Genomic DNA, 15,001 nt, shown 5'->3' with positions numbered 1-15,001 from the left:
TTGATTCAGGTGCTCAGCAGTAACCACTCATTTAATGGCTGGTGCAGTTAATTAATTTAGCTGTAAAATAGCGGCTACCGCACTTTAGGTTAGAAAAGAGAATCCTGCGTGACTCGTGAAATTCGCAAATCAAGAGTGGCCTAATGTTATAAGTCAACCAAGCGAGGAGAAGCAGGAGGCAGGTAGCAGGTGAAACCGCTCGATCAACTGTACACTCTTCGATGTAGTTGCGCAGGTACAGCGGTTTGGGGTGGGCATGTTTTCTCACACGGCGTATCCCGGAAAGGCTCTACCGAGGGCTCTGTATGGACCCATTCCTAACCCCACCCAACAAAGGGGAAATTGTTTATAAAACATTCAGGCCCGTGTTAGAGACCGTCGTAAACATGTTGAAATGTCAACCGATGGCCCACTTTAAATAACACAACAGAGAGTTCAGTCAAGAGGTTAACGTATAAAGGTGCTTATATAAAACGTATAGTTGCTTTATTTGATTATTCTCCAACGTATTGGGTATTTATTTGTAGCTGCTACTCTCGTTACCGAAACTTAACGAAGATTTTTTTTTTTTTTGAAACTCGACGAAGATGATCCCTAATGGTGGCTGATGATGACGCGTTAGCATTGGCGCGGATGTTTGATATGTAACTTCGGTGTCTGAGCTCATAATATCGTCGTCTGTGGGTTCGTCTATTAAAGTATGTCTCACTTTTATCATCCTGAGTGATTATGACAGCTAACAACATAACCTCGATATAACGTTAGTTACATACTTACAAGATTGGCATGTTTGGTTTTGTAGTTAAGTGACTGAATTACTGAACGAGTTAGCTAACGTTCATACCCTAGCTAACAGTAATATAACAGTACTTTGGTGTATAACGTAGGTCCCTTATAAATACGTTTGCTTGTCTGCTACTGTGGATGCTAGCCTGGTCTAGCTTTTAAAAACCTTCTGACCTTTGTATTTCATCAGATGATGCGTAAAAAGCGACGCTCCTCTTTGGATAAAGGAGAGGGAGCTGCTACGACCACAAGTAAGTTTTATTCAACGCAACATCACAGCATTTATTAACTGTGTGCCTGTACGGTGAAGGTTTCCCAGCTTAACGTTACCAGCTAAGATATGCCTGGCTTCCCATCACACTGTAACGCTTATATTTTTCACACTATGAGCAAAGTATTACAGGAGCGTGACATAATCTGACAGGACCACTGCATGTTTCATATCTCACTGACATAACGTTAACGTTATGTACACCAACTTACTTGGCAGACGTCTGAATAACACCCTGTCCCATTCTCCTCATTAACTGGTGGCAAATTGTCCCCGTGGGGTTTTTATTAAAGGTTTATTCTCTTCTCTCTGTAGAGGCAAAGAAGAGTCGCAGCGCTGGCCGCCAACCAAAGGAACCTGCTCCAGAAGAGACAAATGAAAGTGTATTTGGCGTCTTCCTTCGAGAGGCCGGTGTCACCTTAAAACAAGGTGGCACGTCCAATGAAATTGGTAAAAGCACTCAATCCAAGTTTCAAAACATACTAGGCCAGTAAATTAAGTCAGTTTCTGCATTTCTGATTTTATTTTTTATTTTTTAAATGTCCATCTATACCCCTCTAGCTGTGGACCAAGTCGTTTTCCAGAAAAGGATACAGCAGCAACTACAGAAGAGTCCCAGGTACCCTGGGGTAAGTACATACACCATTCCTATACAAAATCAGGGCATTTAACATGAGACAGTTATGATTCATTGACGTTTCATTTCTCAGATTGTACAGGAATTCATCACTGGATTGGAGTCTCATATCGAGGACCCTGAGCGGTTTAGGAACTGCCTCCTTCCGTGTGTCCCTCGATTGTCTGATGGAGACTCCAGGTGACTGTTACAAAAACATTCTAACAGAGGCCTTTTCAGGCAGAACTTTAATTTATGAAGGTCACAGCTAAGACCTAATCTTTTGTCAGGGGTCTGTATGGTGTGACACACTGACATGTTTTCCTCTGTTGCAGTAGTGTCAGCTCATTCCAGGAAAGTCTGCTGCGCATGCTGTTGGGGATTGAGATGCTGCAGGTCAGACTTTCTGCTGAGATTCTGCCAAAGACAACATCATACACACGGAAAAAGACCACACAAAATATCTCTTTCTGCTATGAGGCATGCAAATGTGTATTGTGTACATGTAAAGTGTATCTTCCACTCATGCTGAACCTGTCTTTCTCTTTCATGCAGACTTTCATCATTAAAACATTGCTCGAGAAACTCCCTGAATTTATGTTTGACGGGTCAGTATTTTATAGGAGTCCAGTTTACAGAAACACTTCTCATTGTTTTATTTTTCTAAATGTCATCTTGTGCTTTCCTTCGCAGTTCTGCAGATGGAGGGCTCAGTATTCCTCGCATAGTTATTAACCAGCTTAAATGGCTTGACAGAGTTGTAGACAGCAAGGTAGTAATTTCTGTGATGATAGGTGTTGTTGCATGTATAGTATCCACAGCCATTACAGTTATTAAAAGTGTTTTTATTTTTGCTGATCTGTTCCATTAGTCCCGTAATCACGTATTTCTTCTTCATACTAGTCATCAGTAATGTCTAGATGACGGGATCCTTGTTTATTTCCGCCCTCTTTTCGGCCTGTTATTTGCAGGAGTTGGCGGCGAAGCTCATGGAGCTGGTGTCGGTGGCACCAGTGGAAGTTCAGCGTGACATCATCACCAGTCTGCCAGAGATACTGGAAGACTCCCAGCACAATGACATAGCCAGAGAGCTCAAGTATGTACAGATCTGTGGTTCTAGCACTGCATGTGTGGTTTCAGAGTTACTGATTTTGTTTAATTGCTGTTGTCTGTAGCTCTTTACTCCAAGAGAACACTCCGCTGACTGTCCCCATCCTGGATGCCCTCTCTAGTCTGAACCTCAGTTCCTCATTACTGACTGAGGTAGTGCACACACACACACTACACACACACTTACTTTTGGTGAATTTTTAAAATCAAAGTGAATGGCACTGTCTGGTTGCCTGTTACTTTCTGCTGTCTCAGGTTCGTGGAGCCATTATGGCCACTTTGGCTGCTGTGCTATTGGAAGACCTGCCTGTGGTGGTCAAGTTCATCCTGCACTCTGTCTCGGCTTCTGATGCATATGAGGTCTGAGTCATGTCTCCGGCATTGTGCATTTCAAATAACAGAACATAGTAGTTGTGTTCTGGTAATTATAGTACTTATATTTGGAAATCAAGAAGTGTGGTGTGTGTTTTTCCTGCGTGTAGGTGGTGAGTAATCTTCGTAAAAAGCTGGAGCTGGAGCAGTGCATTCTCCCTCCTGTGCTGCAGGCCTCCCAGAGCCGCTTGAAGAGCAAAGGATCAGCAGTGTAAGACAGCACAGATTCCATATCACTCACATCTATCACACATATGAGTACATTTTGTCAGGCACCTATTTGATATTGGCAAGTAGGTTCTTAATACTGTATTCCTGAAGATTTCATCTAATAAATGTGGTTTTTGGGCAGGTCCGCTTCCACACCAGCAGCTGGCAGCAGCCAGGACAGCATTGCATTTATATTGGATGGCATCAAGTCAGCAGTGCGTTTCCAGAAAACAATATCTGAGGCTTGGCTCAAGGTGGGAAATTAATTAGTTTTTAAGCCCTCTTTATTTAATTGATTGATAAATGCAGATGCTTTTGAATTTTTCCTGTTTCGAATGGCTAACCGTCTTGTCAATTTCAGTGTTGCTTAATGAACTTTTACTGTGTTTTTCAAAAGGCAATAGAGTCTGTGGATGAAGTGGAGTACCATAAGGTGAGTGTCATCTGCTCAGTTCAGGTTATCGCCTAGTAAATTGGTTAGTGTTAATGGACAGCTTACATCCCATGAGGTTCCCACACAAAGTTTGTAAAAACTGTATTTGTTAATTTTGACAAAAGGTCTTTTAGTTGCAAATGAAGTCTGGGAGATTATAGAAACATGGAGTCATTCACTCATCACATTTATGTGTGTCTGTGGTTGATGTGAATCTATAAGTCTGTCCCAAAAATGTGCCCTGTGCGTTGTCAGGTAATAGATCTGCTGGTGCTGTTCATCCTACACTCCACCAATGCCAACCAGAGCCGGCGTGGGGCAGAGAGGGTGCTCAAGTTAAAAGTGAGGACTGGACTGATCCAGGAGGCTCTGCTCCAGAAGACCTTCAGGGACTATGCTCAGGTGGGTCAGTCTGCAGACACACAAGCTTAAATGTAAACACAGCTGCACAGTGCACTTGTATTGTTTATACTGATGCAGTAAATCACTTAGATTTGAATAATATGTTCAATTAATGACGATGCTTCAGGTCATGCGAGGGTATTTCCCCTCCATCCTGGCTCTGGCTCAGAGTTTGTTGCGCTCCCCTGACCCCAGCATGGTGCCTTTTGGTGGACACATGTACCGACACTCATTCACTGCTTTTGACTCCTACTGCCAGCAGGTGGGTTTTGGATTCATTCATTCATTCATTTTAAAATATCCATACGTTTGTTTAATATAAATGCATCTGAGTAATTTTAATTCCGTCCTGTATTGGGTTTTATAGGAAGTAGTGGGCTCTTTAGTGACCCATGTGTGCAGTGGTGTGGGTGGGGAGGTGGACATGGCTCTGGAGCTGCTCTGTGGCCTTGTTACAGAAAAGCCCTCCGAAGTGGCCTTGTACGCTGTTTTTGTCAAGGTAAGGAGGTGATCCATACATGACCCATCTGCTAGTGTAGCTGCTAACAAAACCTAATGAAAAAGGAATCAATGAAATTTGAACATGATAGATTTATGTGCCAGCAGTGTGTTGCTGGTAGTGCCTGATGGTTGTGTTACAAAGGTTTATTGTCTTACCATTGTTTTTGGTTGCGTTTTTAACTGAGCCCGATATTTGATACAGGGAATCTTGGACTACATGGACAACCTCACACCCCAGCAGATCCGCAGACTCTTCCATCTTCTGAGCAGACTGGCCTTTGGGCAACAGCAGCAGGGATCTCACATCCAGGTGCACATAGAATTCAGCAACACTTCTCCTGCCTTTTTATTGTTGCAGTCTCACCCGGTGACCCAGCTCTCTCTTGTCATGTTTCTCCCGCTCAGGATGACATGCACATAGTGATCCGCAAACAGCTCTCCAGCACTGTGCCCAAGTACAAGCGTATTGGCATCATTGGTGCCGTCATGATTGTAGGCAGCATGGGGGCCTCCAGGTACGGCCTGTACCTCACAGTCATCAGCAGTATTTTTCTTGTTCATTCTGTCAGTTTATATCTTTATGTCTTGATCACTCTCTGTGCCTCCCCTCAGGCTTAAAGTGAAGGAGTCACAGAATGGGTTGCTACCACAGGAGACGTTAAGACAGGTAGATATTAGGCATTAAAACTGTCTGAATGGATTTAGCAGTTTATTTTTATTTTTTTCAAATCTAAAATTTCAGGTACGTTTAGAAAACAATAACAGTGTTGACTTTTTTTAATCAGTTTTAGTTTCATATAGGGGTAAAAAAAAGTATCTCATGATTATTATCAGTATCAGTCTCTACATTTGTGTTGCGGAAAAGATCTAAAAGCCTGTGGCTACAATTCTTATTTTGCATTTATAGGTTGACTGCTTTGGTTACATCTTGTATGCTTTTATTTTAGCAAGCAGTATTTTTTTATTAACTAGTATCTGTCTGTAACTTGATATATATTGATATATATATAATAAAATCTCATTTTCATTTGGTATACATATAGTAAATAGATTAAGGAAATAAACCATCCCTCATTTGGTGGTTGTTGACCTGTATTCAAGCCTCTGTCTCATATACAAGTCCAACTCCAACTAAACCTAAACCAGGTATAGAAACTATAAAAGACATACCATTATTAGAGAGCAGAGATTTGAAGAGTGTTTTCTCCGTTCTTGTTCTAAACACCAACAGAGCATCTGCAGGTTTCCTGGTCTTGTATGTATGTTCATGTGTGTTTTGCTCGTTGTAGGTGACAGCCCTGTTGGAGCTAGTGAAGTCGAGCAGCGAAAGCTCACCTGAGGCTGCAGCCCTGTACTACGATGAACTGGCCAACCTGATCCTGAGCTCTACCCTGGACCCACAGGTGCAGGTGTGTCTCATACAAATATTTACTGTATTCCCTAGATTAATAGCTCTTATCTCCTAATTTATAATATTTTTAATTAGATATAGATATCATTGTTGACTGCATTCGCCTTTGTGAGATGCAGCGAAGGCATGATTAAGCATTCTGGTTGCGTTATCTTCCCGCCACCAACAGGAAACGATCGCAAAGAGTGTCCTAGATGACTTCCAGGATGACTTTGTGGTGGACCTAGGGCCGGAAATATCTGGGTTAGTTATGGACAGCTGGAAGCATGAGAAATGACTCGTTTTAATATACTTAAACATTTACAACATAACATTTAAGTGACATCATTAATCCGTCCCACCTGTGAACCTCAGTTCCTTTCCCTTTCCCGCCCGTGTGATGTACAACCTGGATGAGGAGGAGAGTCAGGGAGGCATTGCCATCAACCTGCTGCCTCTACTGGCCAGTGACGTCCAGAACAAAGGAGAGCAGCAGAGTCAAACCAAGAAAGCACACAAGTCAGTCAACAAAATATTTAGTCAATGATGTATTTCACTTACAGTAGTCAGATTTAAAACATCAGTTTATTGTGCAATATATATAATACTTTGTGGGGGCAGGCGAGTGTCTCCTCTCTGCCTGTCACCCTTTTTTCGCCTCCTGAGAGTCTGTGAGGAGAAACAGCACCAGGGAGACCTCGAGGAGATCGACGCCCTGCTGGGTGAGGAAGTGGAAGTAACACATTTCTCTTGGACGCCAGTTTATTCTCATTTCTGCGGCTGTAAACTAATTTGCACCTGTGTGTTTGCATTTGCTGGGACATAGGCTGCCCTCTGATCCTGACAGACATGGACATAGTAGAGAAAATGGAGAGCCTATCTAAAGCTGAGAGGGAGTTCCTCTGTGCTTTGATCTTTCACACCATCAACTGGTTCAGAGAGGTAACTGCGAGTTAACGTCAAAGAGTTTTGTACAACTTTTTTTTTTTTTACCTCAAAAGTAGGCGATCAAAACCGTGCCTTACCCCTGTTTTGTGACAGGTCATAAATGCTTTCTGTAAACAAAAAGAAACTGAGATGAAGATGAAAGTGATGACTCGTCTGCAGAACATCACCTACCTTCAGACGCTGTTGGAGAGGGCTTTGGCGGGTGAGTTGTTGATCCATCACTACTTGGGATCTCACACTCCCTCCACTGTGGTCAATTCTACTAAAGCTTTAATGATGTATATTTTCTTTAATGTGTGTTTCAGCAATACCTGGCTATGTTCCACCTGTTGCCAACTTTGATGGCGAAAGCACAGATGGGATTGTACTTAGTTCCACTGCTCCTGTGAATAAGGCAAAGAAAGGTAACCATGCCCAACAGAATATATTGTACTTTGCACTACTGAAACCAAACACTCTGAATAAAGAAATCAGTACAGACATAATTGTCTGACTCGCATATGTTATTTAGATGGCTCAGGAAAGAAGAGGAAGGCCCCTGGTAAGAATTCCACAGGGAGCAGCTCTCAGCTTAAGGAGGCGACTGAAGCAGACAAAACTCAGCAGGTAAACCTTTACCCCTCTAATTTGTTTTAACGTAAATGACCACAAAAAAAGAAGGTGATTCTGCTTGTGCTAAAGGAGCAACCCGAGAAGGAGAAAGAAAAGGAGATCCGGCAAGGTGTCAGTCTGGTCTCCTACAGACCGTTTTTCAGGGAGCTGGACATGGAGGTGCTGAGTGTGCTGCAGTGTGGCTTGCTGTCCCGTTCAGTGCTGGACTCGGAGCTGCACACCAAGGTAAGAAAAGGAATAACAGAAAAAGGAGAGTAGGCCTTTTTACTCAACCTTCATTTGACACTGAGATCACCTTTTGGAATCTGTTTGTTTGTGTGAACCACATTCGTCAGTACATAGGAAGTTATACATCTCTTCTAATATTCTTACATGATTGAGGTGCGAGAGGAGGTTCTGCTGGGTCCCGCTGAGCTGGTTTTCCTGCTGGAGGATATGCTTCGCAAACTGGAGTTCAGTCTTACAGCTGCCCCTGCCAAGAGAGCCCCTTTCTTCAAGGTACAGGATCAAAAGTAATGCGTACAGCGACAAACACAGACCAGAGAAGTCATGAAAGCCGTTGAAATGCAATGTGAGAAAATGTGCAGCTTTTGAAAACATTTCACAATGTCTATGGGGGGGAAACCATTATTCTGTCACAATAAACAGTGCACATCAATATTGTTTTCCTAGACTTTGTTTTTGATGCAGACAAATGAAGGCCTGATGAATTTAAACTTTTTGAATCTGAGAGTGTCAACTGTATAAATCTGTAATATGCAGGCTTATAAGACAACACTTACTGAAATATTTTCTGTCTTTTCTGCAGGGAAGGACTGATAAGAGTGTGGGCTTCTCCCATCTACAACAGAGGAGCTCGAAGGATATTGCTTCCTGCTGCGTCCAGCTGCTGCCCGCCCTCTGCTCACACCTGGAGAACTGCCACAACCATTTTCAGGTACAAACACAAACAATCTTTAGACAGATGTGAAGATCTCTTCCATGCGTCTATAAAGAATTCTCTCTGTTTTGGCATACATTTGTGCACCCCCCCAGACACTGCTGTCTGAGAACAACGGCGTCGTGGACGGGCCTGCCACAGATGTTCAGGAGCACCAGCTGATGTCATCAGGCTACCAGCTGCTCCTGCAGGTCCTGAACTCCACCTTCAGCTGGTGAGGAGGACCAGCAACACTCACTTGAGAGCAGTATTCCTTTGGAAGTGTCAGCGTGTCTGTGATATGTGTCCATGTATTTGTGTTATTTGTCAGGTCTGGATTCAGCCAGCCGGGACAGCGGAGCTTACTGAAGAAGGCTCTGGGAGTTTTGGCTGGACGACTAAAAGAGGGAGGTGCTGATTTGACCTTGGAGCAGCTTGTGAAGTGAGTGATAAAATTTAAGAGCCAGAGAGGACTAACTACTATTAATGATCAATGCTTATTCATTATTTACCTATTGATCTATTTTGTTTATCACATTCAGTCAGCTGTAGTGGCCTTTCACTGCTAAATATAGTAAATACAGGATCCCTTTTGTTTAGAATGCCAGGAAACATCTGAAATACACAATACAGCAAAATTCTCTGTGTAACTAAATAAAGAACCACTTTTTACAAGTGTGTGAGGACAGAATGAAAAGTATCTTTAACCTATTTTTGTTTTGTCCAGACACAGCTTTGAGTACCTGGTGAACTTCCGCAGCACAATGCCAAGTCTCAGAACAGCCTTGTGTCTCTCCCGGGTGCTGTCCACTGTGTCTGAGAAAGGAGGGAACCCTGCTGCCTACAGAGAGCAGACCAGTCAGTCTGACACGTTACCTCATTTAAAATCTAACGTATCTACTATCCAGTGTGGCTGTGGTGATAATTGGCTGAGTTTTCTTCCTAGCTTCCCTTGCAAAACGTTTCCTGAGCCAAGACTGGGTGACAGCCAGCGGAGAGAAGGAGCGAGGGAACAAATTCAATGAAGCACTTCACACTCTCCTGAGGTGCGTCTGCCTGTCACAAATGGCCAGCTATCACAAAACAAAACAAAAAATTGCATCTATCAGTATTTATGATGGTTGATAACTAACAAGATGTTGCTTTACAGAAATGCCAATGGGGAAGTTTGTGGTAATTTAGAAATTATGTTGCTGTTACATAGTTTGACCATCAGAGTGATGACAAGTGAGTTTTCCAACTGTAAAATTTTCTGGAAAAAAGGCCTCAAACATCTATGTAGGTATCAGCCTTAAAATTCCAGTATTGGGCAGGCTCTAGCTAACACAAAAATAATCAAATAAAAAGTTTATATTGTCGTGTGTGTGTGTGTGAGAGAGAGAGAGAGAGAGAGAGAGAGAGAGAGAGAGAGAGATGTTATTTGCAATGCAAACTGTTTAGGGAAATTACCTGTGGCTCTTTAATACACACCATGCAGTGCAGTAGAAACAAAGAAGTATTAAATCCAGGATGGTGTGCTGTCCATCCACATACAAAGTTTTTTTTAGTGTAGTTGAATGAAGTCAGTGTTTTGTTAAGCATTTCTCTCTGTTACACAGCACTTTGACTACAACACACAAATGTTAAACTTTGAAGGAATTATTAAAGTCAGAATTGTTTCACTGTCTCCAACCATACATGGTTGACCCCATCTCTTTTCCCAAGCACCTAGAAATGTTTGCACATTTGCTTGTTAACACAATTTTTATGATATGTAATTGTGTTATAATTGTGAACAAGCATCTGAAATCTGTAATTATGATTTGTCTTTTTTCGTCTTTTTGCAGCATCTACCTGGAGCATGTCGATGATGTTCTGAAGGCAGTGGAGGAAATAGCTGGAGAAGGAATCGCTGAGCTCCTCAATGCATCAAAGGAGGAGAGCGCTGCATCATGGCCCACTCTCAGCAGGTAGATCCCCATCACCATCCGTCCTTTGTGCTTAGTAGTCTCAGAGCAAAATGGAAGGACCCTTGTGAGCAGCACTTTGCTACCTCATTCACAGTAGATTTATCCATATTGTTTAAATTCTGCTGTTCATTCTTCCATTTTTTTTTCATTTTTCTTCAGGCAGACATTCCTGGTGTACTATAAAGTGTTGATGGCAGAGCTGGAAAAGGCTGTCAAGAAAATTCCTGCTTGCAAAATCAGTGACAACACTGAGGTCAGCCACTAGGTGTCTCACTGCACAACGTGTTCTCTTGCATACAGCGTATACCTTGGAGCTCAACGTAATCACAGAACACAATTACACATTTGTACATTGGTGAATGCCAGTTTAAGCAAGTGCAACTTTAAGATCAAATAACTAGTTAGTTTTCCTCAATAATCTTGTGTGTGTGTGTGTGTGTGTGTGTGTGTGTGTGTGTGTGTTACATACTTACATGTAACCCACATTTTCCTTCAAGGCTCAGAGTGAGAAGCTGCTGACATGGAACCTGGCTGTCAGAGATTTTCATATCCTGGTCAACTTAGTTAAGGTCTGTCAATGTCTTTCGTACTGATTTTGACATTTGACCTCATTGATGTCCAGCATTCAGCCAAGTACTGGGTCAGCTTTTTCCTGATACTGTATTTCACTAGTTTTGGGTAGCTCATACTGCAGGTTAAGTCGTCTTTATCACTTAATCTTTATGCCATCTGATCTTTCATGGTTTTGTTAGTTAATGCATGTGTTCATCTGCTTTTTTTCCCCTGTAATGTCTTCTTGCAGGTGTTTGATTCTAGGCCGGTGCTCAATGTGTGCCTAAAGGTGAGTGGGTGTGCATGCTGAAAAAGATTTCACATCCAGGTAAAGCTGCTGTGACTTAGTATTAACTATTTATAATGTTGTTTTTGGTAGTACGGCCGCCTTTTCCTGGAGTCTTTCCTGAAGTTGGGGATGCCGCTACTGGACAACAGTTTCAAAAGGCACAAGGTACACATGAAATGCTGTCACCTAATACAGCTAGTGAATGTCATATTAAACTGAACGTTAAATTGTGTATTCATTACACAGTTGACCTTGATGTTATTACTTCTGCAAACACCACAGTACATTTTCATCAGGGGAATTTGCCTCGTTTGTATAAGCCAACGTCAATTAGCAGGTCGCTCATGACTGTCTGTCATGCTAATCTAATCAATATAGTTTACTAATGTTGGTTATTTAGACAACTAGATTTTAATAACCATAGATCTTCAGTAACTGTTGTATTAGAGGACATTGTATTAAGCAGACAGAATAGTTAGTACTTACATAAGAATTTCTAGTTTATTGCTTCTGCTTCCCTGTATCATTCAAAAATTGGTTGGCATTAGAGTACGGCTAAGCACAGAAAAACATTCTGTGTTGCTGTGTGTAAAAACATAAAACGAAAGAGAAAGGTGACTGTGTGATACGTTGTTTTTTTAAGGAGGATGTCCAGAGCCTGCTAAAGACCTTCCAGCTCAGCACCCGGCAGCTCCATCACTTGTGTGGACATTCTAAGGTAGCTACAGATCACACCGTTTCTAGCTCTTTTCTAATTTAGTTAGTTTGAGACATCTCTCTGCATTGCACTGGTGCCAGATCTGCCAGTCCGGGAGTAGAACGTCTTCCTGGTAAATTAGGATAAAGGCAGTCAGTCTTGACAGAGCATATGAAAATCCTCGTGCTTTATACCTAAGTTGCCTTGTCATGATGTGTTGGTGCTCAGATTCACCAGGATATGAGCCTGACCAACCATGTACCAGCCTTAAAGAAGAGCCTGGAGCTGTTTGTTTACAGAGTGAAGGCCATGCTGACGCTCAACAACTGTCAGGAGGCATTTTGGATCGGCAACCTGAAGAATCGCAACCTGAAGGTACAACATTGCGCAGCTTCTGTATGTGTCACTGTTCATATTGGAGACATTCACTTAGAGGAACAATATCCACTGCAGGGTGAAGAGATTCTTTCTCAGAGGTCACAAGGAAGTGAGGATGATGAGGATGAGGAGCAACATTCACCGCTGCCTCAGGACCAGTCAGAGGACGAGGTACCTACCATTTCCATCTGTTACAGGAATAGGATTGACTCCCAGGAGATTTGTTCTAATTTAGACATTTTATTGTTTGTATTTATCATGCACGACAATGGATTAAAGGATAATTTTGGTATTTTAAATCCTGGGGCCTATTGTTACACATTTTGTGTGGAATATGTTGCACCCAGTTTGAGGCTGCCGGCTGAAGCCATCTACTGCACGGACTCCAAAACTGTTTGGGCCTACTCATCATTTCAACTCCAAGATAAATGAAAATAGGGCCCAAGTTTAATATTACCAAAATGATCCTTTAATAATTGAACATTTTGACATGGAGAAATAAAAATGTTTAATTTTGCAACATTTTGAGACAGTATGACTTAATTTACCACAATCAGCAGTGACTTGACAAATAGCACCACAGATATTTGTGTCCCTTTTTAACAAAACTTAAAATAGTCTTAAAACTACAAAGTCCAACAGGTATTGGGTACATTTATGAGAATGTGTGAAATGTCTCAACAACAACAACAACCTAGGAGGAATTTTGGAGATTCTGCAAAACTTACAACAAAATCAGGGCATGTACCTTGTAAACTTTGATAACAATAGGAAAAATATGTAAATAATTTAACTTAAAACTAAACAAAGGATTTAAAGGTTTTATTTTAAAGAACCGGCAGCACACAGTAGTAATGCAGTCAGTTATGTAAGCTAGCCAAACACAGATCTTCCACCGCAAGCTGAGTTGGTCGTTGCTTAAAGTTTAAACCACTGCCTCTTCACTGACCTGTAAGACGTAGATAAAACTGTAGAGTGCAGTGGGCTGATAAATTAACAAGTAGAACTCTCCAGCACGCTAATGATTAGTGGCTGACACAGTTAACAGTGAAAAGGTTTGATATGGTGTCGGTTTATGTAGTCTCTCCTTAAGGCCGCTTAATGCAACCAGGTTCATAGCTTTAACTCTGCATGTTCGCCAAATGTTTTTCATGTGCTTTCCAACAGGCCCAGGAGACTGACTCTGAGGAAAGTAAGAAGGTCAACATTGATGAAGATGTAGATCAAGATGATATTACAGATGATTCTGACTAACACTTTCTAACTACCAGAACAATAAACTGTTGGTTTTGATTTTAATCTTTTTGCATTTTGATGTTTCAAGTCATTTTACCATCTTTGTTAAACTTTCTAAATTTATTGAATACTGCTTCAAAATGGGCAATGGTGCAGGTTTAGGATCAATAATGCCAATATGTAACAACAATTCTTGTATTCTTAGGTATGTGGTAATAACTATGCAAGCACAGAAAAACTTCACGAGATTCATTTATGCAGTTTTACAGGTTTTCTGTCCTGTCGAAAATAAAACGTGCCTAATAATTAGGTGTGTTTTCACATTAGGTAGGCTTCTGGAAAAAAAGTGTTATTTGTTTAAATCTATTTGTTTGTAGACAAAATAAAATATAGATTGTTAAGACATTGTTTCCGTCTGTTTTTTTTCATGCTTTTTGATGCAGATTATAATCACACAAATATGATGAAACTGTTTAGAATTTCTTAATCTATAGGCCATTGTCAATTTCAGGTCTTGTCTGTGATAAACAAAACTGTGATTTTATTTTTTTAAGAAACAGCTTGTCCTTATTGTTTTTTTCATAACTCTACTTTTACAATGACAATAAATCATTTTGGACACCCCAGCAGCACAGCCTGGGCTCGAGTCCGGTCCAGGCCCTTTGCTGCCTGCTATCCCCTCTCACTCCCATGCCTCTCTCTACTGTCACGACCAAATAAAGCGGAAACACTCCCAAAAAAAATCAAAAAAATAATTTGAAAGTTTGATATAAAGAGATTATACTTTGTAAGAACACTGACTTTAAATGGGCAAAACTAGTGAAGCTTGGGAAAAGAACACCACAGTACACAGACTAAACACCAAGATCTTAGTTCCTGGAAAATCCCATAAAGGAGGACAGCAGTGATTAGCATAAGTTTTAAGTGAGTCCTGGAGACTCAATGAATATTTTAAAACAGGATTTGAAACATGATATAATGCTAACGATCCATAAAAGTCAGGACTTATATAAAGTGAAATCCAAGAGAAATGTTTGCATTACATTATAAACAAGTAGTCTTCTGCAGTTTGCAGAAATCTTTTCAATGCATGCATTTCAGTTTTCTGTGACAAATCCTGGTGGTTAAAGGATTGGACTGATTTCTTCAGGGTTACAAAAGGGTTTATATTGAGCATTATGTCACAAATGGCCTCATGCTCTATCCTGTATAGGCTTAATGTGTCACTTTTTATTAACACCAAGGTAATACAATTGTGTCCTTTTCAGTCTCTGCTACAGTTCGACACTAATAACTTCCCACTTGTACATATAGCATTATCTTTATTTTT

The 15,001-nt window shown here is 41.2% G+C and overlaps 1 protein-coding gene across 2 annotated transcripts; it reads left to right on the top strand.

Moving 5' to 3' along the window:
• The first annotated feature begins 478 nt into the window (after window positions 1-478).
• Window positions 479-14,074, top strand: fancd2 (FA complementation group D2). Of its 2 annotated transcripts, none has more exons than XM_038697916.1 (44): window positions 479-698; window positions 977-1,037; window positions 1,373-1,507; window positions 1,619-1,686; window positions 1,768-1,874; window positions 2,012-2,069; window positions 2,229-2,281; window positions 2,367-2,445; window positions 2,645-2,769; window positions 2,849-2,936; window positions 3,039-3,143; window positions 3,266-3,366; window positions 3,508-3,619; window positions 3,763-3,798; window positions 4,054-4,200; window positions 4,328-4,462; window positions 4,568-4,699; window positions 4,904-5,011; window positions 5,107-5,216; window positions 5,314-5,368; window positions 5,991-6,110; window positions 6,282-6,355; window positions 6,467-6,610; window positions 6,713-6,813; window positions 6,918-7,033; window positions 7,133-7,241; window positions 7,345-7,443; window positions 7,551-7,645; window positions 7,721-7,876; window positions 8,033-8,149; window positions 8,460-8,588; window positions 8,687-8,805; window positions 8,902-9,012; window positions 9,298-9,428; window positions 9,517-9,616; window positions 10,397-10,519; window positions 10,679-10,772; window positions 11,017-11,088; window positions 11,322-11,360; window positions 11,451-11,525; window positions 12,004-12,078; window positions 12,286-12,432; window positions 12,511-12,606; window positions 13,603-14,074. In XM_038697916.1, the coding sequence occupies exons 2-44, from the start codon at window positions 977-979 to the stop codon at window positions 13,687-13,689; spliced, it is 4,344 nt and encodes a 1,447-aa protein (XP_038553844.1). In that variant the 5' UTR covers window positions 479-698; the 3' UTR covers window positions 13,690-14,074. The 2 variants fall into 2 exon arrangements, with proteins under 2 accessions (XP_038553844.1, XP_038553843.1); XM_038697915.1 differs by having other exon boundaries at window positions 480-698; window positions 2,009-2,069.
• Window positions 14,075-15,001: the final 927 nt, after the last annotated feature.

The sequence above is a fragment of the Micropterus salmoides genome, unplaced genomic scaffold (assembly GCF_014851395.1).
Source record: "Micropterus salmoides isolate LMB-PRFRI ecotype aquatic unplaced genomic scaffold, ASM1485139v1 Ms_hic_scaffold_4, whole genome shotgun sequence".
Taxonomy (NCBI): domain Eukaryota; kingdom Metazoa; phylum Chordata; class Actinopteri; order Centrarchiformes; family Centrarchidae; genus Micropterus; species Micropterus salmoides.
The sequence above is the reverse complement of the archived record's forward strand: the minus strand, read 5'-3'. Positions and strand labels throughout refer to the sequence as shown.

Coding starts and splice junctions, on each gene's coding strand:
- fancd2 (XM_038697915.1), top strand. CDS start 977: ATGATGCGTAAAAAGCGACGCTCCTCTTTGGATAAAGGAGAGGGAGCT. Junction 2,770..2,848: donor GACATAGCCAGAGAGCTCAA/GTATGTACAGAT, acceptor TGTTGTCTGTAG/CTCTTTACTCCAAGAGAACA. Junction 5,369..5,990: donor CACAGGAGACGTTAAGACAG/GTAGATATTAGG, acceptor TGCTCGTTGTAG/GTGACAGCCCTGTTGGAGCT.